Here is an 18,727-nt window from a genome sequence, read left to right as displayed (position 1 = left end):
GCCGTTTCCAGCCGGCGGCGTTTGGCGGGCACACGGCGGGAACTGCGAAGCGGAGGCGGCGGGAACGGCTGCGGGATGTCGTAGGTGTCTGGGGAGCGGGGCAGCGCTGCTCTCCCTCTCCGTCCGCTCTCTCTCCCCCTTCCTCTGTTCTCTCGCCTCTCTCTGTGCTCTCTCCTCTCCCCCCGTCCCCTCACGGCAGCGGGTCGGTTCCCGCAGGCTCCGTGAGGGGAGCGCTTCTCCCGGCGCGCCGCGGCTCCCGAGCGCGTTCCGTGAGGGGAGAAGCGCCCTCAGAGCGGGCCCGGGAGGGAGGAGCGGCTGGCGAGGGGCGGGATTTGTTTCCCAATGGAAACAGACCGGGAAGGGCTGGCGGCGGTGGCTCCTGGAGCGGCTGGCGAGGGGCGGGATTTGTTTCCCAATGGAAACAGACCGGGAAGGGCTGGCGGCGGTGGCTCCTGGAGCGGCTGGCGAGGGGCGGGATTTGTTTCCCAATGGAAACAGACCGGGAAGGGCTGGCGGCGGTGGCTCCTGGAGCGGCTGGCGAGGGGCGGGATTTGTTTCCCAATGGAAACAGACCGGGAAGGGCTGGCGGCGGTGGCTCCGGGGGAAGCGCTGCGGGCGGGGCTGGCCGGGCGGCGCTGCCGCTGTGGGGGATCCTTTCTGGATTTTGCACTTCTGAGGGGTCGTGGGCGGTTCTGCTCACAGGTACTCAGCGAGGAGAAATGGCCGTAAACTAAAACACAAAGACTTTCACCTCAACATCAGGAACAACAGCTGTGCACTGAGGGTGGCAGAGCTCTGGAGCAGCTGCCCAGGGAGGCTGTGGAGTCTCCATCTCTGGAGAAGCCTAGGTGACCCTGCCTTGGCAAGGGGTTTGGACTGGATGAGCTCCAGAGATCCCTTCCAGTCTCAATTATTCTGATTCTATATCTCTACATAGCCTAGATAACACCCGTGGGGCTCTGTGGGAGAGGGGGAAGAAGAAGGATCACAAGATGGTTCAGTTTGGAAAGGACCCACAGTGGGTCATGCCTTGCCCATGGCACAGGCTGGCATCCAGGCAGGTCTGAAATATGTCCAGTGAGGGAGACTCCACATCTCTGAACAATCTGTTCCTGTTGTCATTATATTGCAAAAGCTCCTTTACATTACATTGCAAGAGTTCCATATTGCTAGAGTTTCATACCTCCTTGATGTTTCTTTTAGGCAGCTCCTCTATGCATTGACTCTTCCTTGTCCTTGCAGCAGCCAACTGACTCCAGTTCCCACCACCCCACTCTTTTATAACACTCTTCTTATTGGCTACAGCTGTGGCCTGGTAACATGAGGCCTGCTCCTAATCCTTAATAATTGGCTCAGCTGCAACTCTTTAGGGGGTAAGATTACATTCTATACTACCTTTATTTACTTATATTCTATCCCCCCTACATGTTCCAGTGCTCAGTCACTGCACAGGAAAGAATTTCTTCCTCACAGCCAGGTGGAACTCATTTTCTGCCCGCTGCATCTTGTCCCATTGCTGGGCAAAGCCTGGTCCATCCTCTGACCCCTCCCTTGGCCACCACTAAAGGGATTGGCAAAAAAAAGCAGGTTTTGGTATGAATTTGTAAAAGTGTGGCTTCAACAGAGTTTGATGGCAAGGTTCACTCTATTGCTCCCTACACAGATGGAGCATACACAGGAAAACGGGATTAGAATCAATTCAGAATGATTTACTTGGAGACCAGGGATACAAAAGGGTCACAGAGACAAGGATATGGATACAAAAGATACAGGTGCAAAAGAGTTTAGCAGCACTTAATCACTGACTGATTTAATATTTATAAAGTGATTCAACAGGATTTACTACAATTACAGCAGTGACTAAATTATAGATTCACACACACTCAGGTGCAGAGAGGTGGGAAGGAATTGCAGGCCTGTGGAGATCAGGGCATGACACCCCCATGTCCATTTCCCATCAGGCTGTATCTCTTCATTTTGTCTCCAGTGGGAATAAATCCTGCTCATTTTTCTCCTATATTTTGCAATTTATCAAGCAATAAGTAATTAATCAAGTCATGTAAGTCTGGTGCTGCTCTTGTGTGTCTCTGCTCATTGTGAGCTTCTGGAGATGAATAAAGAAAGTTCTTTAACCTGATAAATATTAGGCACAAAATAATCACTGCAGGTTGTACAGCTGGCTGTAAACACGTGCCATCATACTCTGCATGATTAACAAAATAAATTAAGCCTTGTTAGGCTAATTCAGGGGTAGGAAACTCATGTTGAATACTCTCACCACAAGTGCCCCATCTTTTTGTCTCCTTTTCTTGCTCCACTCTGGCATTGGTTCTGCACCACAGGCAAAGTGAGCTATATAAAAAAAAACAAAAAAAAAAACAAACTATAAGTGGTACTCTTCATGTTTTTTCCTAAAATACTTGAGGAATTCTGCCTGCATGTATTGTTTTCTCCCCCACATTCTTCTGGAAGATCTGAGAGAGGACAGTTCAGCCAACAGGGTTTTCATGTGAGGAACTGGTATGAATTTAGTCTCAGGGGTCTGCGTGGAACAGAAATTTTAAATTATTTTGCTTTAACTTCTCACATTATGGAAAGACAATCAGTGAAAACAAGCCCCCAGGCAAGGCGGGCTGTTGGGTGGCACAAGGTAAGGTTGATCTCCTAAAGCTAAAATCCTCTTTTCCAGTACAGCATTCCAGCTCTTTCCAGCGTTGAAGGGCTTGGAATGAGGCTCCCTCTCTGCCCCCACAGTTCAGGGTGCCTGCAGAGAGAAATCTGGGCTGTGTGCTGCTCTGTTGCTGTACACAATATTTGACAGACTTCAAAGAACGAGGCTTTCATCAGTGCCCAGCTTTCCCCCAAGAAATGCTCTCAGTGTTTATAACTTAGTGGGATTTTCATGTAGTTTCTCATTTATTTCATCCCACAGCTGTGATCCTGCTCCTGATTTCCTTTGGCTTTCAGCTCCTTTTGACACCTGCCATAAAAACTTCCATCAGAACATGCCTTGGTGGAACATGCAAATGCATTGGCCCCCAGAGCATCCCTGCAGTGTGGGTGCATTAATAAATGGAATATTTCTCTGCTGCCACGAGCTGGAAGCTGTAATGGAGTCGGGATTCCTTGAGCTATATGGGCTTCTCTTTAAAAAAAGAAATACATTGTAAAGAATTCCATCAAACTGTTGCAGCTTTGCTGCCCTTTGGCCAGGATTTCAGAGGCCTTTTTAATTTAAATGTTACCTGTTTACTTGGCTTTTTAAAGACAGGATATTTCTTTTCCCCTTTTTGTAATAGAGATAGCTGTAAAACAGTTTTCATATAAGACCCTTGCCTGAGTTACAGATCAAAGATGTGTTTCCATTCTATTTTCCCAATCCTTTAATTTACAGTTTTGGAATAGCAGCATAAATTTGAAAAGGATATGTTTGGAATGAGGTCATCTAAATTCCTTACAAGGCAAAACATTCTTTTTCCAAGATGAAAACTGAACTAAGTTCTTGAAATATGATGTATATTCCAAACCTTGTTTAATTCAGTATAATATATATGTTTCTTGGGGACTGTTCTTACAAAGATTTTTTTTTTCTCATCGTTTTACATCACGCTTTAAACTATTGTTAAGATTTAGGAACGTGCTTAAAAAGTTTCAGTTGTCTCTGGGAAAAATAGTCTTAATTTATGTTGACCTTTCTTTCCTTGGAGCATTTCGCCTGCATTCAATAAAATTTTGATGACTGCTCTTTAGCAGACAGCTGTACCATATAAAGTATTATAAATATTCAGCTTTCCTCTTCCAGTGTTGCCATTAACAGCTGGGCATCCAGTTCAGAGGAGCAGATTTTGCAGAGAGAGCTTGGCATGTTCCTGAATCAGGAGAGGGAAGAATGGAAGCAAACACTTTCTTATGGTTTGGGGACCTGTAAAGGCAGAGAGCATCTGTTCCCCTGTTAAGTCATAGCCTGCTGGCACTGAATCATGTTAAGAGCTAAAATGATGGGGAAAACTCCTTTTTTCACCTTGCCTGTACCTGTGTCTTAAATGTCTTAAACATTATTTCGACTAATGGCAAAATAATTCTAAGCCTTGCTCAGAAGGTATGTAAATGGAAATGCTTTTGGAGAGAGGTTTGTTGTTTATAGCCTTGGAGAAAAGATAAATACTCAGCATGATTTCACTTCAGTGCCTGGATTTTATCTCTGGTATAAAATGGAGAATCAGATTTTCTTAGGCAAACAATTAATCCTCCTAAACAAGCAACATTCAGGGAATGGATTTGCTTTGGATGCCATCAGTAAATGTGAAACCAAAAAAGGAAACTGTCTTTAGCATTATCAATTACAGACCTTGCTAACAGAAATCTTTGTGTCTACGTGACCATAAAACCTGTCCTTGTTTTTCTCCTGCAGGGTTAAGAGAGCATTAAATTTGGACAGTGTTAAAAAAGATAATGTAAGTATTTTTTGGTGTGTGGAGCCATCTGGGCTGTATAAATATGTATGTACGTATATCTGTGTGCAGAAATAAATGTGAATATAAACAATCTATTTCATTTTAGCTGCCTTTATGTTGTTACAGATTGGATGTTGTCTGGGCAAATCTTAAAGCACAAAATTACTGCTGCAAATATTAGTGTAAAATTGATTGTATTTCATTTGTCACAGAACTGCCTGGCGTTAAGTAATGTACATCTGCATGAATCACTTGAAAAATGTGCATATTGTTATTGCCACCACTATTTACCCAAGAGCTGAATGAGTTAAGATCCTTGGTGAAATCATTTATTAGAAATTAGCTCCATTATCCTGGGAAGCAAACGTTCTGCCATGTAATTGTACATGTGACAATATGGAATTATGATAATGCTGTAATCTGCATATTAGAAACTGCAAAATTGAAATGAAAACATTAAAGGCATTTTCATGTCGGGGCTGTAATTACCTCCCTCAGCTAATCTGGCATAATGAAACAATAAACCCCTAACGCTGCCATCAATTTCACTGCACTGAGCACAACCAAAATAAAATTGTACTGGTGCTGTTGTTGGTTGGGAGTGCAGCCCCAGCCCCTCCCAGGCACCAGCATGTCGTGACAAATGTCACTTTGTCACCTCCCGCAGTGGCTCCTGCTGCAGCCAGGGGGGGTGGCAGGGTGCAAAGGAAGGGAAATTTTGGAGAGGTGCAGGGAGAAAGAGCTGGTCAGCAAATGAGCTCCCAATAAATCTCCGTGCCAAGAGATTTTTGTACGTGCAGCACATATTTGGGGGGCCTCAGTGGTATTGAGCAGGGCAGAAATTGGGCTTTTAAAAAAATTCTGGATACTTATTATTTGAATATTTCAACAGAGGTGCAAAATATCACAGTGGCACAAAAAATAAATCATTAACAGTTTAATTAGCAGCTTAGAGTACCATTACCCAACTTGTTCTGCTCAGAATGCATCTGGGACTGTGATTTTGCAGCTGTTTCTTGGGCTGCAGTAACATTTTTGTATACATGGTCCAGCTGAAATTCCATGGAATGCTGTTCCTGCCCTACAGCCATCCCCTCCCATGAGATAAAAAGAGTTAATCCATGTTCACCTGCAGTCAAGCCCTTGTGGAGCTGAGGAAAAACCCACCTGAGTGATAGAAACTTTGTGGAGACTCAGGGATGGGGCTTTACACTGATTTTTAGTTCACACAATGTCTGCAATAGAGGCATGTCAAAGATTTAAATTAAGTGACTTTATAGAAGGAAAGAAGGAATAGAAAGTAGTGAACTCATGGTTTGGGTGAAATACATGATTAATCTTTGCTGTCATTCCTTCCCTGTTTTTATCAACAATTCCCCATTCCATGGATCAAAACCATGAATTTACCAGATCAGGAATGAGTATTTTTAGATTTTTGGAATCTTAGCATGGTATCATTAAAAAATTGCATAACTGGAGTAAAATTCTTCTTCCTGGAGGAGAAAATCTTACTGACAAGTAAAAATTGTTCTTTTAAGTGCTGCAGGAATTTTGTTTAAAATAACCTTATCCATGTCCAGAAATGGGTGAGGTGACTGCTGTTCAAGCAGGAAAAATTGTCTGAAATATTTGGAGATTTCTCTGTTGAAAAGGAGATTTGATGACATGTTAATCCCTAAATAGACATTGATACTTCAATTCATATTTCATTTAAAGATTATTGGAAGCATTTCTTTAACCTGCCTGAATGTGGCAAGACAGAGTGAGAATTTCCATGAGGTGAAGTTTAAATGCTGCTAGACTGGAACAAGAGTATAAATGAGAGGTGTGAAAATATTTAAGGTATTTGAGACTAAAACAAGGCAGAGGCAAGTGGGCAGCATTAAAATCTTTTAAAATCTGCTACAAGTCCCGCTGCTGATGACCAACAGCAGCACTTGGGGGTTGTGAAGTGAGGGTTTGGGTTGTTTTTTTTAATTTCTGTACATGGAATGTGCAGAAAATCCCAGTTTCTCATCCTTGCAATTCAGCATCCATGCTAGAGCCCATCCCAGATAATCCCAGTTTGATTCCAGCACTGCAGACTTGTTCTTCTGAAAACTTCTCTGCCCAAATCCTTCAACATCATTCAGTTCAATTCCTCTTATATCATTGGACATATTGAAACCCTGAACCACAGACAAAATTTTGGATTTAAGGGATTCACTTTGGATGTTTTCAATTAAAAAAATTAAATTAAAAAATTATTAGAAATAATTTTTGATACAATTAAAATCTAAAAATATTTGTGTCTTAAATTCTCATTACTGGAATAAAAATAATAACTTGGTTTGGCTGCTTTAAAAAAACCTCAGACATTGAGGTGATCATGCCAGAATAACTAAATCATTGGGAAAAAAATTTAAATATATAAAGAAAAAATATTTTTTTTCTTTATGGAACCTGGCAGACAAAGTGTTTGAAAGGATTTTTTATTTTTTAGAGTCACACTAATTTTATTGAGAGGAGAGAGTGATGGAGAAGCTTGATGAGCACCAAGTCAGCCCAGCCCAACTTTTAACAGGGGCTTTCCATAATGGGAATACATAAAGCCAGCAATTAGGGAACAAAAAAAAAAAAAAGGTTCAGAGAGGTTTTGTCAATACTCATCTGGAATTTTTTTGCATTTTTCTCTGTTTCAGGCACCTGAGGAAACCCCCCTGAGGGCCAAAAGGAGCAGCCTGAGCTTCTACTCCCCCACCACGGGCACGTGCCAGCTGAGCCTCTGCTCCTCTCCCTGCAGTGCCCCAGCACAGGGTGAGCTGGGCATTCCCTGTGTGTCACTGCAGCCTTTTCCTGCTTCCTCCTGCATTCAGGGACTTCTCTCCCTTCTGCTTTTCCCTCTCAAAGAATCTCTTCTGGAAAAGCCAAAGTTGGGACTCAAAGCTTCAATTTTTGCACTGTGAATCTTGGGGGTGTTTATAAAACTGAGTGAGACAATTTTTAATTTACATAACACTGAATGTTATCAGCTCTCAGAAAACACACCTTTGTAAGATTATCATGATATTATTTCCAGTTCACTTTAGGATAAATGTTCGCTTTGTTCCCCGGTCACAGCTTTTGACTCTGACTGCTCCAGAAGCAGATTTTCAGTAGACTGAGCTGCTTTTATGGCTGTGTAAAAATATTGTAAAAATATTATAAAAATATTGTGGTTGTGGCCTCTCTAAGTATTGAGGAACCTCAGGTTGCCTGGTGTAACTTTTTATTTTGAAAAGAAGAATACAGAGGGACCTTTTGTCATCTTTCCCTATAGAGCTTTCATTTCCTTGCAGTACAAGGAAGTAAAAACCTTAATATCTAGAAAAGATGGTTAAGTCTTAATAATAATATTAATATTAATATTATTAATAATATTAGTAGTAGTAGTAGTAATAATAATAATAATAATAATAATAGTAGTAGTAGTAGTAGTAGTCCATCACTTCTGCTGTTAGCAAATTCCTTGTCAATTATTTTAGTCATTAAGAAAAAATCTGGTTTTGAATTCGTCTGGCTTTAATTTTCAGCCATTGGTCCTTGTTGGGTTGCAGAATTTTTACTCCCCAGAGGTTTTGGAATTTATGTACAGTAATTGAGGCCTCACCAACATTTATGAATTATGTTGAGTAAAAATATTCTTAGCAAGGTGGAACAGCCACTGTTGGAAATTTATCTGGGTGCCTGCAGATTTTAGCTGTTGTACCACATCCTCTCCTGATGCATCTGCAAAGTGGAGCTTCCCTCCAGGATTTTAGATTTTATCCTAATTCTTTGTCCTGCTGCCATTCTTCTTCTTTTTTTTTTTTTTTTCCCTACAAGATGGTGTATAATTATTAAATCCCAGGTTCCAGGCTGTCCATTTAAACCCACAATTTCTGCTCTCCTTCTAAAATCCCACAGTACCCAAAGTATGACCTGTGTGATAATTGATGACTGATTTAAGTCCAAGTTCTATTGACTACTCAGATTTAAAATGAATTTTTTGAGGGTCTTAACTTTTAGCTACTGTATTAAAGCTTAAACTTTTATAGCACTTTGTCATCCTGAAGTGTTTCTAAATGTTTTACAAAATATTAAAATTAAAAGTTAATTCATCCTTGAGTGCTGAGACTTGGATGTAATAATTTAGATCTAACTAGAAGAAATCAAAGTGTTGAATGCTGAGTGTGGTCTCTTTTTTTCAGTCAGACGGCAGGAAGGAGATTTATTACAGTGAAATGTGGAAAGCTCCTCATTCCACAGGTCTGTCTGGGATCTGTACATTTGTTAAACTCATGGTAAATTCCAAATCTTTCACTTAAAGGTGAATTTACAGAATCCCCACGTTTTGTGATGCCTTCAGCTTCAGCCACAATTAAATCATTTCTGATAGTCAGATGTGACTTTTTTATTGCTGGAACAAGTATTGATAGACAAGCTAAAATTTTAATCTGGTTTTGTTCTGATCTGATTCCTGTGGGAATTGAGTAAATCATGCAAATTCAGAGTATCTATTGTGGTCAGAGGTCACATTTATCCTGCCCCATCCCTCACATGCCAGACTGGAATATTGTATTGTCAGTAGAGCACATTTGGAGCCTTTGGAAGCAATTCCCAGAATCTTTGTGGATGTTTAGGAAATGAACTTGGGGCCAGGCAGCTTTTATGGAGGGAAATGGGAATTCCATGGCTCAGTCATTCCAGCATTTTCAGGATAATGCTGGATGTTAATCTGCAGTTAATGGGATAAAAAGCTCCTGGAAGAGCACAGTAATTATCTGCCAGGATGATTCCAACTTCCAGGTGTTAATGCTGTAATCCCAAGGTTTCCAGAAACTGAGGAGAGCTTGAATTCCAAAAGTGTAAATTATAAATAATTTAGTGTGGTTCATTCCAAATCCTGCTTTCCAAGTGAGCTTGGAGGTTTTTCCTCTTCTCAAAAGATCACTCAGCACTCAAGGTTCACACCAACTCCTCCTTCAGGTGCTTCAAATACCCCACATCTGATTTTTATCCTAAATGTTTCTCTTTTTCCGAGGAGATGGGAACGAGCAGAGCGAATCCAGGAGCGGATTATCCAGGAGAGGGCAGCCTCAAACAGAGCACGATGTGTAAGTGCATTCGGTTTGGAGTTTGTTATGGCTGCAGGGCTCTGATTGCTTCTCATTTTCACCACCAGGCAATGACTGTGATGTTTATTCACCTAAATATTATGTTTGAAGTTGTAGCTCTTTATTTTCATTATTGCAATAACTCACAATTTGTTTCCTGGGGTTTTTGCCTCTGCTGGATGTTTTCCCACATCCTTAGGCTGAAATTCCTTCAGTGTGGGATAATGTCTTCCAAGTGATGGAGCTGGACAGATTGCTGGGATGACATTTAAACAGTGGAAAATAAAATATTGACATTATACCGCTGTAAAACTGTAAATTGATTAATTGGGGGGTTCTTTTGTGATTCAGTGAATCCCTTGGTCAACACATCCAGCCTCATCTCTTAGTGACAGGAACCCGGAATTACACAACAATTGGAGTAATTAGAGGCCTCATTGATATGGAAATGTTTGCATTCAATAATTCAGAATGTTTTTAAAAGCTTTGCAGGAGACCAGCAGTAACATTCAAATAAAAACATGTCTAAACCAACACCCACACTTGATATTCATGTGACTTCCACACACTTAATTTTACAGATGGAAAATACATTGTCCAGTACACTGATATAAATCCTCACAGCTGAACTGATCCATCCCCATTCCAATGAGAAAAACCTCTGGGAAACATTGCAAACATGGATTTTCAGGGAGTGGGGACGTGGATAATTGGAATTGTTTCACCTTTTTTACACAGGTTCCTGCAACTGCACTCCCAAGTGAGAAATTCCTTGCCCAGAATTCTGAAACTAAGAGCAAATCTGACAAGCCTGAAGGTCTGGTTTACACTGATTTGTCTTTTAAACTACTTCTAATACAGGATTTGAAAGCAAAATTAGGATTTTATATGCAACATTTGATCTTTGAAGGGGTAGGGAAACAAATAAAAGACTTGAAACCAGGCAAGCTGGACTTGGAAATCCAGAAAATGCAAACAAACTCAAGAACTTATTGGATTTTTTTAAACTAGAAGAGTTGCTTTTCCATGTCCTCAGTTTTTAATTTGTACAGAAATAGAACCAATATGAAGTAGTTCTCAATTATTATTTATAACTCAAAATATGAATTAACTGCATAGATTTTTATGTCTTTGAGGATTAAAGATCCTTTTGTGTTGAAGTGATTGTACCATTTAATTTAGCACTAAAGTATCATTATTTAATAGTCCAATACATGTTCAAATGCAAATCACTGCTCTCTTTTTTTCCCATTTTGTTTCCTGACTAAATTTGGCACAAGGTTCATTGCTGTGCATCAATAGCTGAGAAATAATTCAGTGTATTCAGAGGACTGTGCTGATTTATTTCATGTGAGCAAGGTTTTATTTAAAAAATAAAAACCAAACAATGATACTAATTGAAAATATTTAAATTGCAGTGTTTATTTAGAAAATGAGGAATTTCGAGCTTATGAACAATTTCCAAATTGGTTTTGGTATGTTGTAGATAAGGAGTAGATATTGGGAATGGGATTTAACGCTGATTTTAATTGTTGTTTTCCAGGCTTTGGAGGGCAGTAGAGAGCTGGAAAACATCCTCGGAGTCTCCCACTCGTCCTGTGACCTGAGTGCTGAACTGCAGAAAACCCAAGAGCTGGGTGAGGAGAGTTCAGCACATTTATTTATCCCCCTGGAACATTTACAGGGATCACTCCAGATGTTCCCTTTGGTACTGCCCAGCACTCAGGAAAAATGCACTTCAGGTGTCCCCTGCATCCAGCAGGGACATAAAAGCCAGGCAGGCTGGGGAGGGCAAGCCTGGAAAAGCAACACCTTTACTTATGGAAATGCTCAGTAAATAGTGAGATACTTAGTGGGTACTTAGGTGGGGATTAGGCTGAACATTTGCACTTGGATTGCTTGGCCTTTCTTCTCCCCTTCCGAGGAAGTTGGTTTGTTTGTTTGTTTGCCTGTCAGCAGGATTAGGCTGAATATAAATTTCCAGGCTTTAAAAATCTCTATTCATGTGTCCTGAGATGATGGACATTCCAGATGCTTGTTGTGTTGGGATCAGGGCACTCCACAGCTGCCACATCTGAAATGCTTTTCCAAAGGAGCCCAGAAAGCAAACCTGGAGAGCCTGGATGCTGCTTTTTGCAGCTGGGAATAGGTGGGCAGTAAAGCCACAGGTACCAGAGAAAATTTCTCCCCAACCAGTGGAATGGATGCATCACATGCTGGTCTTTCAGTCACCATTTTTTCTCTAACTCATATTCCAAACTCATTCCATTTTCCCCTGCTGTAGTGCCAGATCCTTTCTGAGCCACCGTGGAGTTACCTGGGCACAGTCTGGGTTCCATCGGGGTGGGACAGACAGACAGACAGCCCAAACGACAGCTCAGACCTCTTACTGCCACTCCTGTGTCCACTCTTTCCCTCAGCTCCTTGGGAAGGAAGCATCCTTCCCCCATCTCTGAATTAGGAACCATGGCAGCACTAGAAGGAAAAAAAATTGGAACAAAATGTGGGATGAGGCTTGGAAGCAAAACTTGTCAGAATTCTCTGAATTTTGAAATTTTTTGTTAATTTTTTTGAGCACAGTTACATAGGCAAGAGGGTTTTTTTCCTTGAAATGCTTTGAAAGTGAAAGAGGCAGCAGAGGTATTATTTTCTTTGAAAGCTCTGGGGCAACATTTGTTGATTTTGGATTTATTTCTTCACTAGTGAGTCAAGCAGAAAAACTGCAGCTGTTGAAAGCAAACTATGGAAAAGTCCCTGCCCGAGGTAAGGAACTCTTCATAACTCTGTGTAACAGATGCTTTGATTCCTTTGCCTTGATTTCTTTTCAGTCCTTTTCACTTGCAATGAGTTGGGAAACCTTTAGGATATGAAAACAATGATAATCAAATGTGTTTCTTCTGAATGGTCTGCAAATGTAAATTGAATATTTGCTGCTATTTTCATTGTGTTGGGTATTGCCCCATGAGACTGTGCAGGAGAAGGAATCATTCATGGCCTTACACTTGTGGCATGGTCCAGAAGATTTCCCATACCAATTTTCCTTGTTCTTCCTCATCCTCCTCCCTCCCACTGTGCTTTCAGTGTCACAACCTTGCAGCAAAACCTTTTTCACTTTGTGTATTTTGTGGGGCATTTCACCCACTCCAGGGGCTGTGAAATCCCAGCTCTGGGGTTTGTTCATGACCAGTGCTGTGGAAATATTGGAAGCTGGTGGTGTTTCATCCCCAGCTGCTTTGGTGCCCTGGCAGGAGGGAAGGGGACACACACAGGACACTTTAATTCCCTCACACTCAGTAAAACCAACAACCTCCCCCAGGGATATTCTGATATTTCTGTTACCTTCCCATTTTCCATCTGAAAGCAAAGCAAACCCAGAACAGGAGCAGTGGTGGCATCTCTGCTGTGGGGAATTCTCTTAAAGGACAGAAAATTGATCAAGCTTGGGTTTGCTGGGCTGCAGCAGATCAGCTGCAGGGGGAAAGGAGTGCCAGCCCTTGGGAGGGAATGGGGCTGATCTGAGCAGTGTGCAGGTGCTGATTTACAGCTCCCTGTGTGCTCCTGCTGCAGCCAGGGCTGCCAGTGCTGGGAGCCCTCTCTGCTGCCTTTGTGCTCCTTGCTGCTCACCACACACTCTGCAGCTCCAGCTCTGCTCCAGAAAGCAGCCCCGAGCCCCAAAGGCTGCTTAGGTGAGACATTTTGTGAAGGTAGGGTGGAAAAGACAATTCTGAGTTCAAGCTGAGCGATTTTGATGAAGTTCCAATGTCACTTTTGCTTTCACAAAGAATAAATTCAATTTTGCAGTCTTGAAAGTGCAGTAGCGGGAGAGGCAGAGAAGTTTGTGATCAAAGAGAAGCATCTGTAGATGTTTTTCTTTGCCTTTTAGTTTCAGATGTGGGTTTTTCATAATTATTTTTAATTAGTTATGGCAAGGCTTAAAACTTATGACTGTTCTGTGGCTTGGTCCAGATGGAAGGTCACATTATCATCACATGGTGAGGCATGAAATTTATTTACTTTACATAAACGACCTCCTCTTAAAACAACTTCATAGAGAACATTCCTGCCTCAATGGGCAGCCTTGTGCAGAGCTCACTTTATCATTTTGGGTGACCAGCATGGAAAAAGGGCATCATTGTTTGCCCATGACTCGAATTTATAGTAAACAAAATGTTTTTGAACAAAAAGTAAGCAAATTGTAAAACAGCTGCCAAGAGATGAATCGAGTCGGTGTCTGGGAGTCCAGAATGTGCTGAGAGTGGATGTGCAGGTTGGCATGGGCACATTTTGAAGGAAAATTTTTTAGGTTTGGAGATTCCAGGAGTGAAGGTCCTAAAAGGGGAAGCTGCTCCAGCTGGCTGTGACAAAGGACAGGGGCACTTTGCTCCCCAAACCCCTGGCACAAACCACGGCTGCTGCCCATGAGAGTGCTCCAGAGATCAAATACTTGCAGTGCTGAGGAAAACTCTGGCCAGGCTGTGATGAAATAAAAACACTTCCTTTGCTGTGGGGCTGCTCATCCTGCTGAGCCCAGGGGCAAATCTGATCCTCCCTGAGTTCTGAGCATTCCCAGCTTTCATGCTGGGTGAACACAAGGGGCTGAGGTTTGGCTCCTGGGACAGTAGGGGTGGCTTTCCAGGAGACTGATCAGGGTTAACTGCATGGAATTTATTCCTGCCCCTTGAAATCACTGATGAAAGCAAATCTGAGAAATCAGGGACCAAAACTCCTGAGTTTCCACCTGCCAGTCCAGTTCTGGAAACTGCATTTATTTTAAAGCATAAATCCCATTTCACAACCACTGCAAAATAGAAACACATCCTTAACAATCAGAGCTCCTCCTTGAACCAGATAAAAAGGTAAAAATACAGAATTCCACCCTTTATCCCATTTGGTGTCAGTTTGAGTGCAGAATTTGGGTGTCCTGAGACTGAACCACTTGGCTCTGATGGTTGTTGGGTGTTTATTTTCACATCGTTCTCCAATCAAGTGTAACAGATTTGTTGACCTTTAGATGTACTTGGGTGTCTGCCCCACCTTTCCTTCCTCCTCCTTGGAGATCTTCTGAGGAAAAGGAGCTGGGGGAGCCCCCACTTCTCCCTCCCAGCAGGATTTGGGGCTCTGGGCCTGTACCCACCCCTGAATTTTCCAAACTGGGCGAGCCTGGGCTGTGGGCCCAGCAGCAGGAGGAGTTTGGGGATGGAAGGGAGGAAGGAGAGGGGGCAGCTCCAGGCTCTGCAGTGATGGAGCACCCTGGGCTATGCAGATGAAATATTAAGCCATTAACTGCAGTGGCAGATCCAGAAATGCACATGAGACATATGACTGGAGGCCCCAGACAAGTACACAGAGAACTGTCAACCTGCATTTTAGATTTAGGCGTCAGCCCCATTTATTCCCAGATTTCACCCTTGTTTTTACACTCTATTTTCCTACGTGCCTTTCTAAAGATGCAACAGCTATGAATTTTTAATTCTGGTGGATCTAGTTTAGAGTATTAAGCTTAATGAAAAATTCAAAAGAATTGTAGTTCTTCCAACATGTAGCAACTCCTACATGAGAATAAATACTGCTTTCTCCCATGAATATAATTATTTTAAATAAAAAAGAAAAGAAACATTAGTTTGGACTCACTTAGTAGCAATTATATGTTTAAGAGGTGTAAATAACTTGCTATCCAGACATTACAAATATCCAGGTGCTCTGTATGTGCTGATGACAACAAAATTGAAAAGAAAGACTGTAATAATTCTGACTGGTTTTCTCTGCAGAAGATATTGATTATTTGTGTGTGGTGAGAGATTTGGAAAATTCAATTAAAGGAGTTGTGCAAAGGTTTCATAAATTTCCCCGGTACAGCGTGTACACAGACATTGCTGCGTATTAAATCAATGCAGCACTTCACAATATATTTTCTTTGAAACATAAAAATAAATAACATTTAAACAGTTCTGCTTACTACAGAAACAAATTTTATTTTCTGTGAAGCATTTAGTCATGTGCTATCACTGACTCATACACATTTGCCAGCTGTAACAAATTTTATAGACGTTTTCTCCAGAGACATAGCTCATGTACTATGAATTTTTAAATGAGCAAATGGTGAAGAAGGGATGTCAGCAATATAAAAATTGATCAGTTAAAAGATAAAAGCATAAGTAAAGAGATTTGTATGGTAGTCTTAATAGGTTTTATTAAATAAAAATACTATAAAAAGACAGTAATGAATAGACTGAAGGTTTTAACTGTGGTTGAGGTGGAGAAAAATTATTCTGGCACATTTAGTAGAAGATTGGTTTTATATCACCCGACAGGTGAACATTTTTTTTCTCTCTGCTTTTTAGATCTGTAAATGTTTTAAAGCAGGCCAAGTTGGGAGATGATGATGGGGGAACTTGGAGGGGAAAGGGAACTTGGGGGACTGAGCCCTTTCAGTGCCTGTGTGGTCCAAGGGCAGCTCCGGGTTGGGCTGTGAGCCCGGGGGCAGTGCTGGAGTCACTCCCTGGCAGTGTGAGATCCATGGGGTCACAGCTGGGGAGAGCTGAGGGGGCCCTGCCCCAGCAGCCCCCTGCCCATGGGGTTTGTGTGCAGCTGAGGGGCTCAGGCTGCTGGAAATGCCCTTTGTGTGTTCAGTGTCCTGAATTCTGCCTCAGACAGCCCAGAGCCAGCAGCCCTGGGGTGCTCCAGCAGAGCTGCTCATCTCTGCAGGGACATGTGGCACCCACAGGCACCTGCCCCCAGAGCCTTCCCCACGTGTTCCCATTCCCTGAGTTCCTCCTGCCCTTGCACACTGTCCTGTGCCTGTCCCAGGCACTGCTCACCCTCACCCAGCCCAGCCCCACGTGTGGGTGGCTGTGGGTGACCCAGGGGTGGCTGTGAATGATCCGGGGATGGGCTGTGAGTGATCCAGGGATGGGCTGTGAGTGATCCAGGGATGGGCTGTGAGTGATCCAGGGTAGCTGTGAGTGATCCAGGGATGGCTGTGAGTGATCCAGGGGTGGCTGTGAGTGATCCAGGGGTGGCTGTGAGTGGTCCAGGGGTAGCTCTGGGTGATGCAGGAATGGCTCTGGGTGATCCAGGGGTGGGCTGTGAGTGATCCAGGGATGGCTGTGAGTGATCCAGGGATGGCTGTGAGTGATCCAGGGTAGCTGTGAGTGATCCAGGGATGGCTGTGAGTGATCCAGGGGTGGCTGTGAGTGATCCAGGGGTGGCTGTGAGTGATCCAGGGATGGGCTGTGAGTGATCCAGGGGTGGCTGTGAGTGGTCCAGGGGTAGCTCTGGGTGATGCAGGAATGGCTCTGGGTGATCCAGGGGTGGCTGTGAGTGATCCAGGGATGGCTGTGAGTGGTCCAAGGGTGGCTGTGAGTGATCCAGGGGTGGCTCTGGGTGATCCAGGCGTAGCTCTGGGTGATCCAGGGGTGGGAGTTCTCCTGCTGCAGTCCCTGATTGGGCTCTGCTGGCACAGCCCTTGGGGATTCTTACTTATTCTTTTATTACTGACAGCAAAAGGCAGCACCAGCTTCTCGTCCTGGTAGCACATTCAGTTCTGCTTTGCCATCACTGCCAGTGATGGATCACAGGTGCAGCCACTCAGCAGGACAAGCTCTGAAATCCCTGCTGAGACACCATGGATGAAGAAAAAAGGGTGCTGGGTTCTTTAACCACCACAGCAACTCATTTAACTCGTGTGTGAGGCAGGATTTGCACAAATTCTGCCATCACACCACTGCTGTCTATCACACACTACATTTCTGTGTTTTCCTTGTTCACAGAGCACATCCAGGCTGGCAGTGCTGCATTCTTCACCTCATTCCTGGACAGAAGGAAGGAGCCCCTGGGGCTGCTCCCAGTCACACCCAGCACCGAGGCACAGCCAGAGTGACCAGGACCAAGGTACTCCTTGTAACCATGTGCAGAGAGCTCTGGGATGTCCTGCAGGCTGCCCTGGGGGGGATCAGGTGTTCTCTGCCGTGGGATTTGTTCCTGGTTTGTTGAACACTGCAGCAAAGAGCTTTTCTAGAAGCTCTGCTCCCCCAGTGAAACATCCTGTGCTGTTTGTCCTCAACTTGTTGCTGCTTTGGCTCCTTGTCCTTGTTCCTTAGAACATCCCCAAGTGTCCTGCAGCTCCAGGCAGAGGGGCTGGTGCCCTGCCTTGCCTGATGCTCTGTGTGTGTTTTACTGGACACCACATCCATAACTCCAAACAGATCCATGCAGGATGATGCTGCTGCCTAATTGCTATTTATTTTAGTCATTCCTCATCTCCCCACAGGCATTATGTGAAAAATGCATTCCACATCAACCCAAACTTCTCCATCTGCTGGACTGGACTTAAAAGGAGCGAAGAGCTGAGTGTAAACCAATCTCCCCAGCAAATCCCAGCTGGGGAGCGCTCGCTGTGCCGGGCAGGTGCACGTCCAGATAACATTTCTGGCATCTATTTCAACTTAACAATGTGCACAAGCAGATAATCTCAATGTAAATAATCCACCCGGGTGCTGTGCAGCCCTGTGCCCTGGGGCTGCTGCTCTGGGCTCTGAGGGCTCCTCCAGCACTGCCTGGGCTCTGGGCTGGGGGAGCTCTGCAGTGCCAGCAATTCATTATTGCCACCCTGGGTGGGTTTTAGTTGTTTGCAAACATTTCCCTGCTGGTGCTGCCATGGCTGGGGACAGATCTGTCACCCACACGAGGCTTCCTGTAAAGTCAGCCCCAGCCCCAGGGTGAAAAGGCCTCAGCCTCTGACCCAGCATTAACACAGGGCTCTGGTAACCTTTGCTTTTAGGTCAACATTTGAGTTTAGTTTTGGCATTTAATGCTGTTTTATATAAACCAACCTTTTTTATAAACCAACTGCTTTTTTCTTTCCTTCTCCTCAGCCTCACCCCTCCAGCCAAGTGAATCCCCTGCCTCTCAAATCCTTGCAATTAGGCTGAAAAAGTGCAGTAAAACTATTTATTCTTATTAAAGTCCAGCATAAACACAAACACTTGAATGTCCTTTCTACCACTGCAAAGTCCCATCCTCAAATAAACTGATTTTTACAAGTAAAATTCTGAGCACCAGCAAGATAAAGGTGTTCAGGGTGTGGCTGAGCACGCACACGCTCAAGTTTGGGAGTTTTCAATAAATAAAAATGATTTTGCACTTTGCCTGTGCAGTGTG

At 43.4% G+C, this 18,727-nt stretch overlaps 1 protein-coding gene across 2 annotated transcripts; it reads left to right on the top strand.

The window, feature by feature from the left end:
- The first annotated feature begins 13 nt into the window (after positions 1-13).
- On the top strand, positions 14-18,714 carry ITGB3BP (integrin subunit beta 3 binding protein). 2 transcript variants are annotated; one of them, XM_063166273.1, is made up of 9 exons: positions 14-80; positions 4,412-4,454; positions 7,136-7,250; positions 9,496-9,568; positions 10,307-10,385; positions 11,112-11,205; positions 12,272-12,331; positions 17,338-17,458; positions 17,838-18,714. In XM_063166273.1, the coding sequence occupies exons 1-8, from the start codon at positions 76-78 to the stop codon at positions 17,445-17,447; spliced, it is 579 nt and encodes a 192-aa protein (XP_063022343.1). In that variant the 5' UTR covers positions 14-75; the 3' UTR covers positions 17,448-17,458; positions 17,838-18,714. The 2 variants fall into 2 exon arrangements, with proteins under 2 accessions (XP_063022343.1, XP_063022344.1); XM_063166274.1 differs by having other exon boundaries at positions 16-80; positions 9,499-9,568.
- Positions 18,715-18,727: the final 13 nt, after the last annotated feature.

This window comes from Melospiza melodia, chromosome 11, assembly GCF_035770615.1.
Source record: "Melospiza melodia melodia isolate bMelMel2 chromosome 11, bMelMel2.pri, whole genome shotgun sequence".
Classification (NCBI taxonomy): Eukaryota; Metazoa; Chordata; class Aves; order Passeriformes; family Passerellidae; genus Melospiza; species Melospiza melodia.
This window is presented reverse-complemented; position numbering and strand designations above follow the sequence as displayed.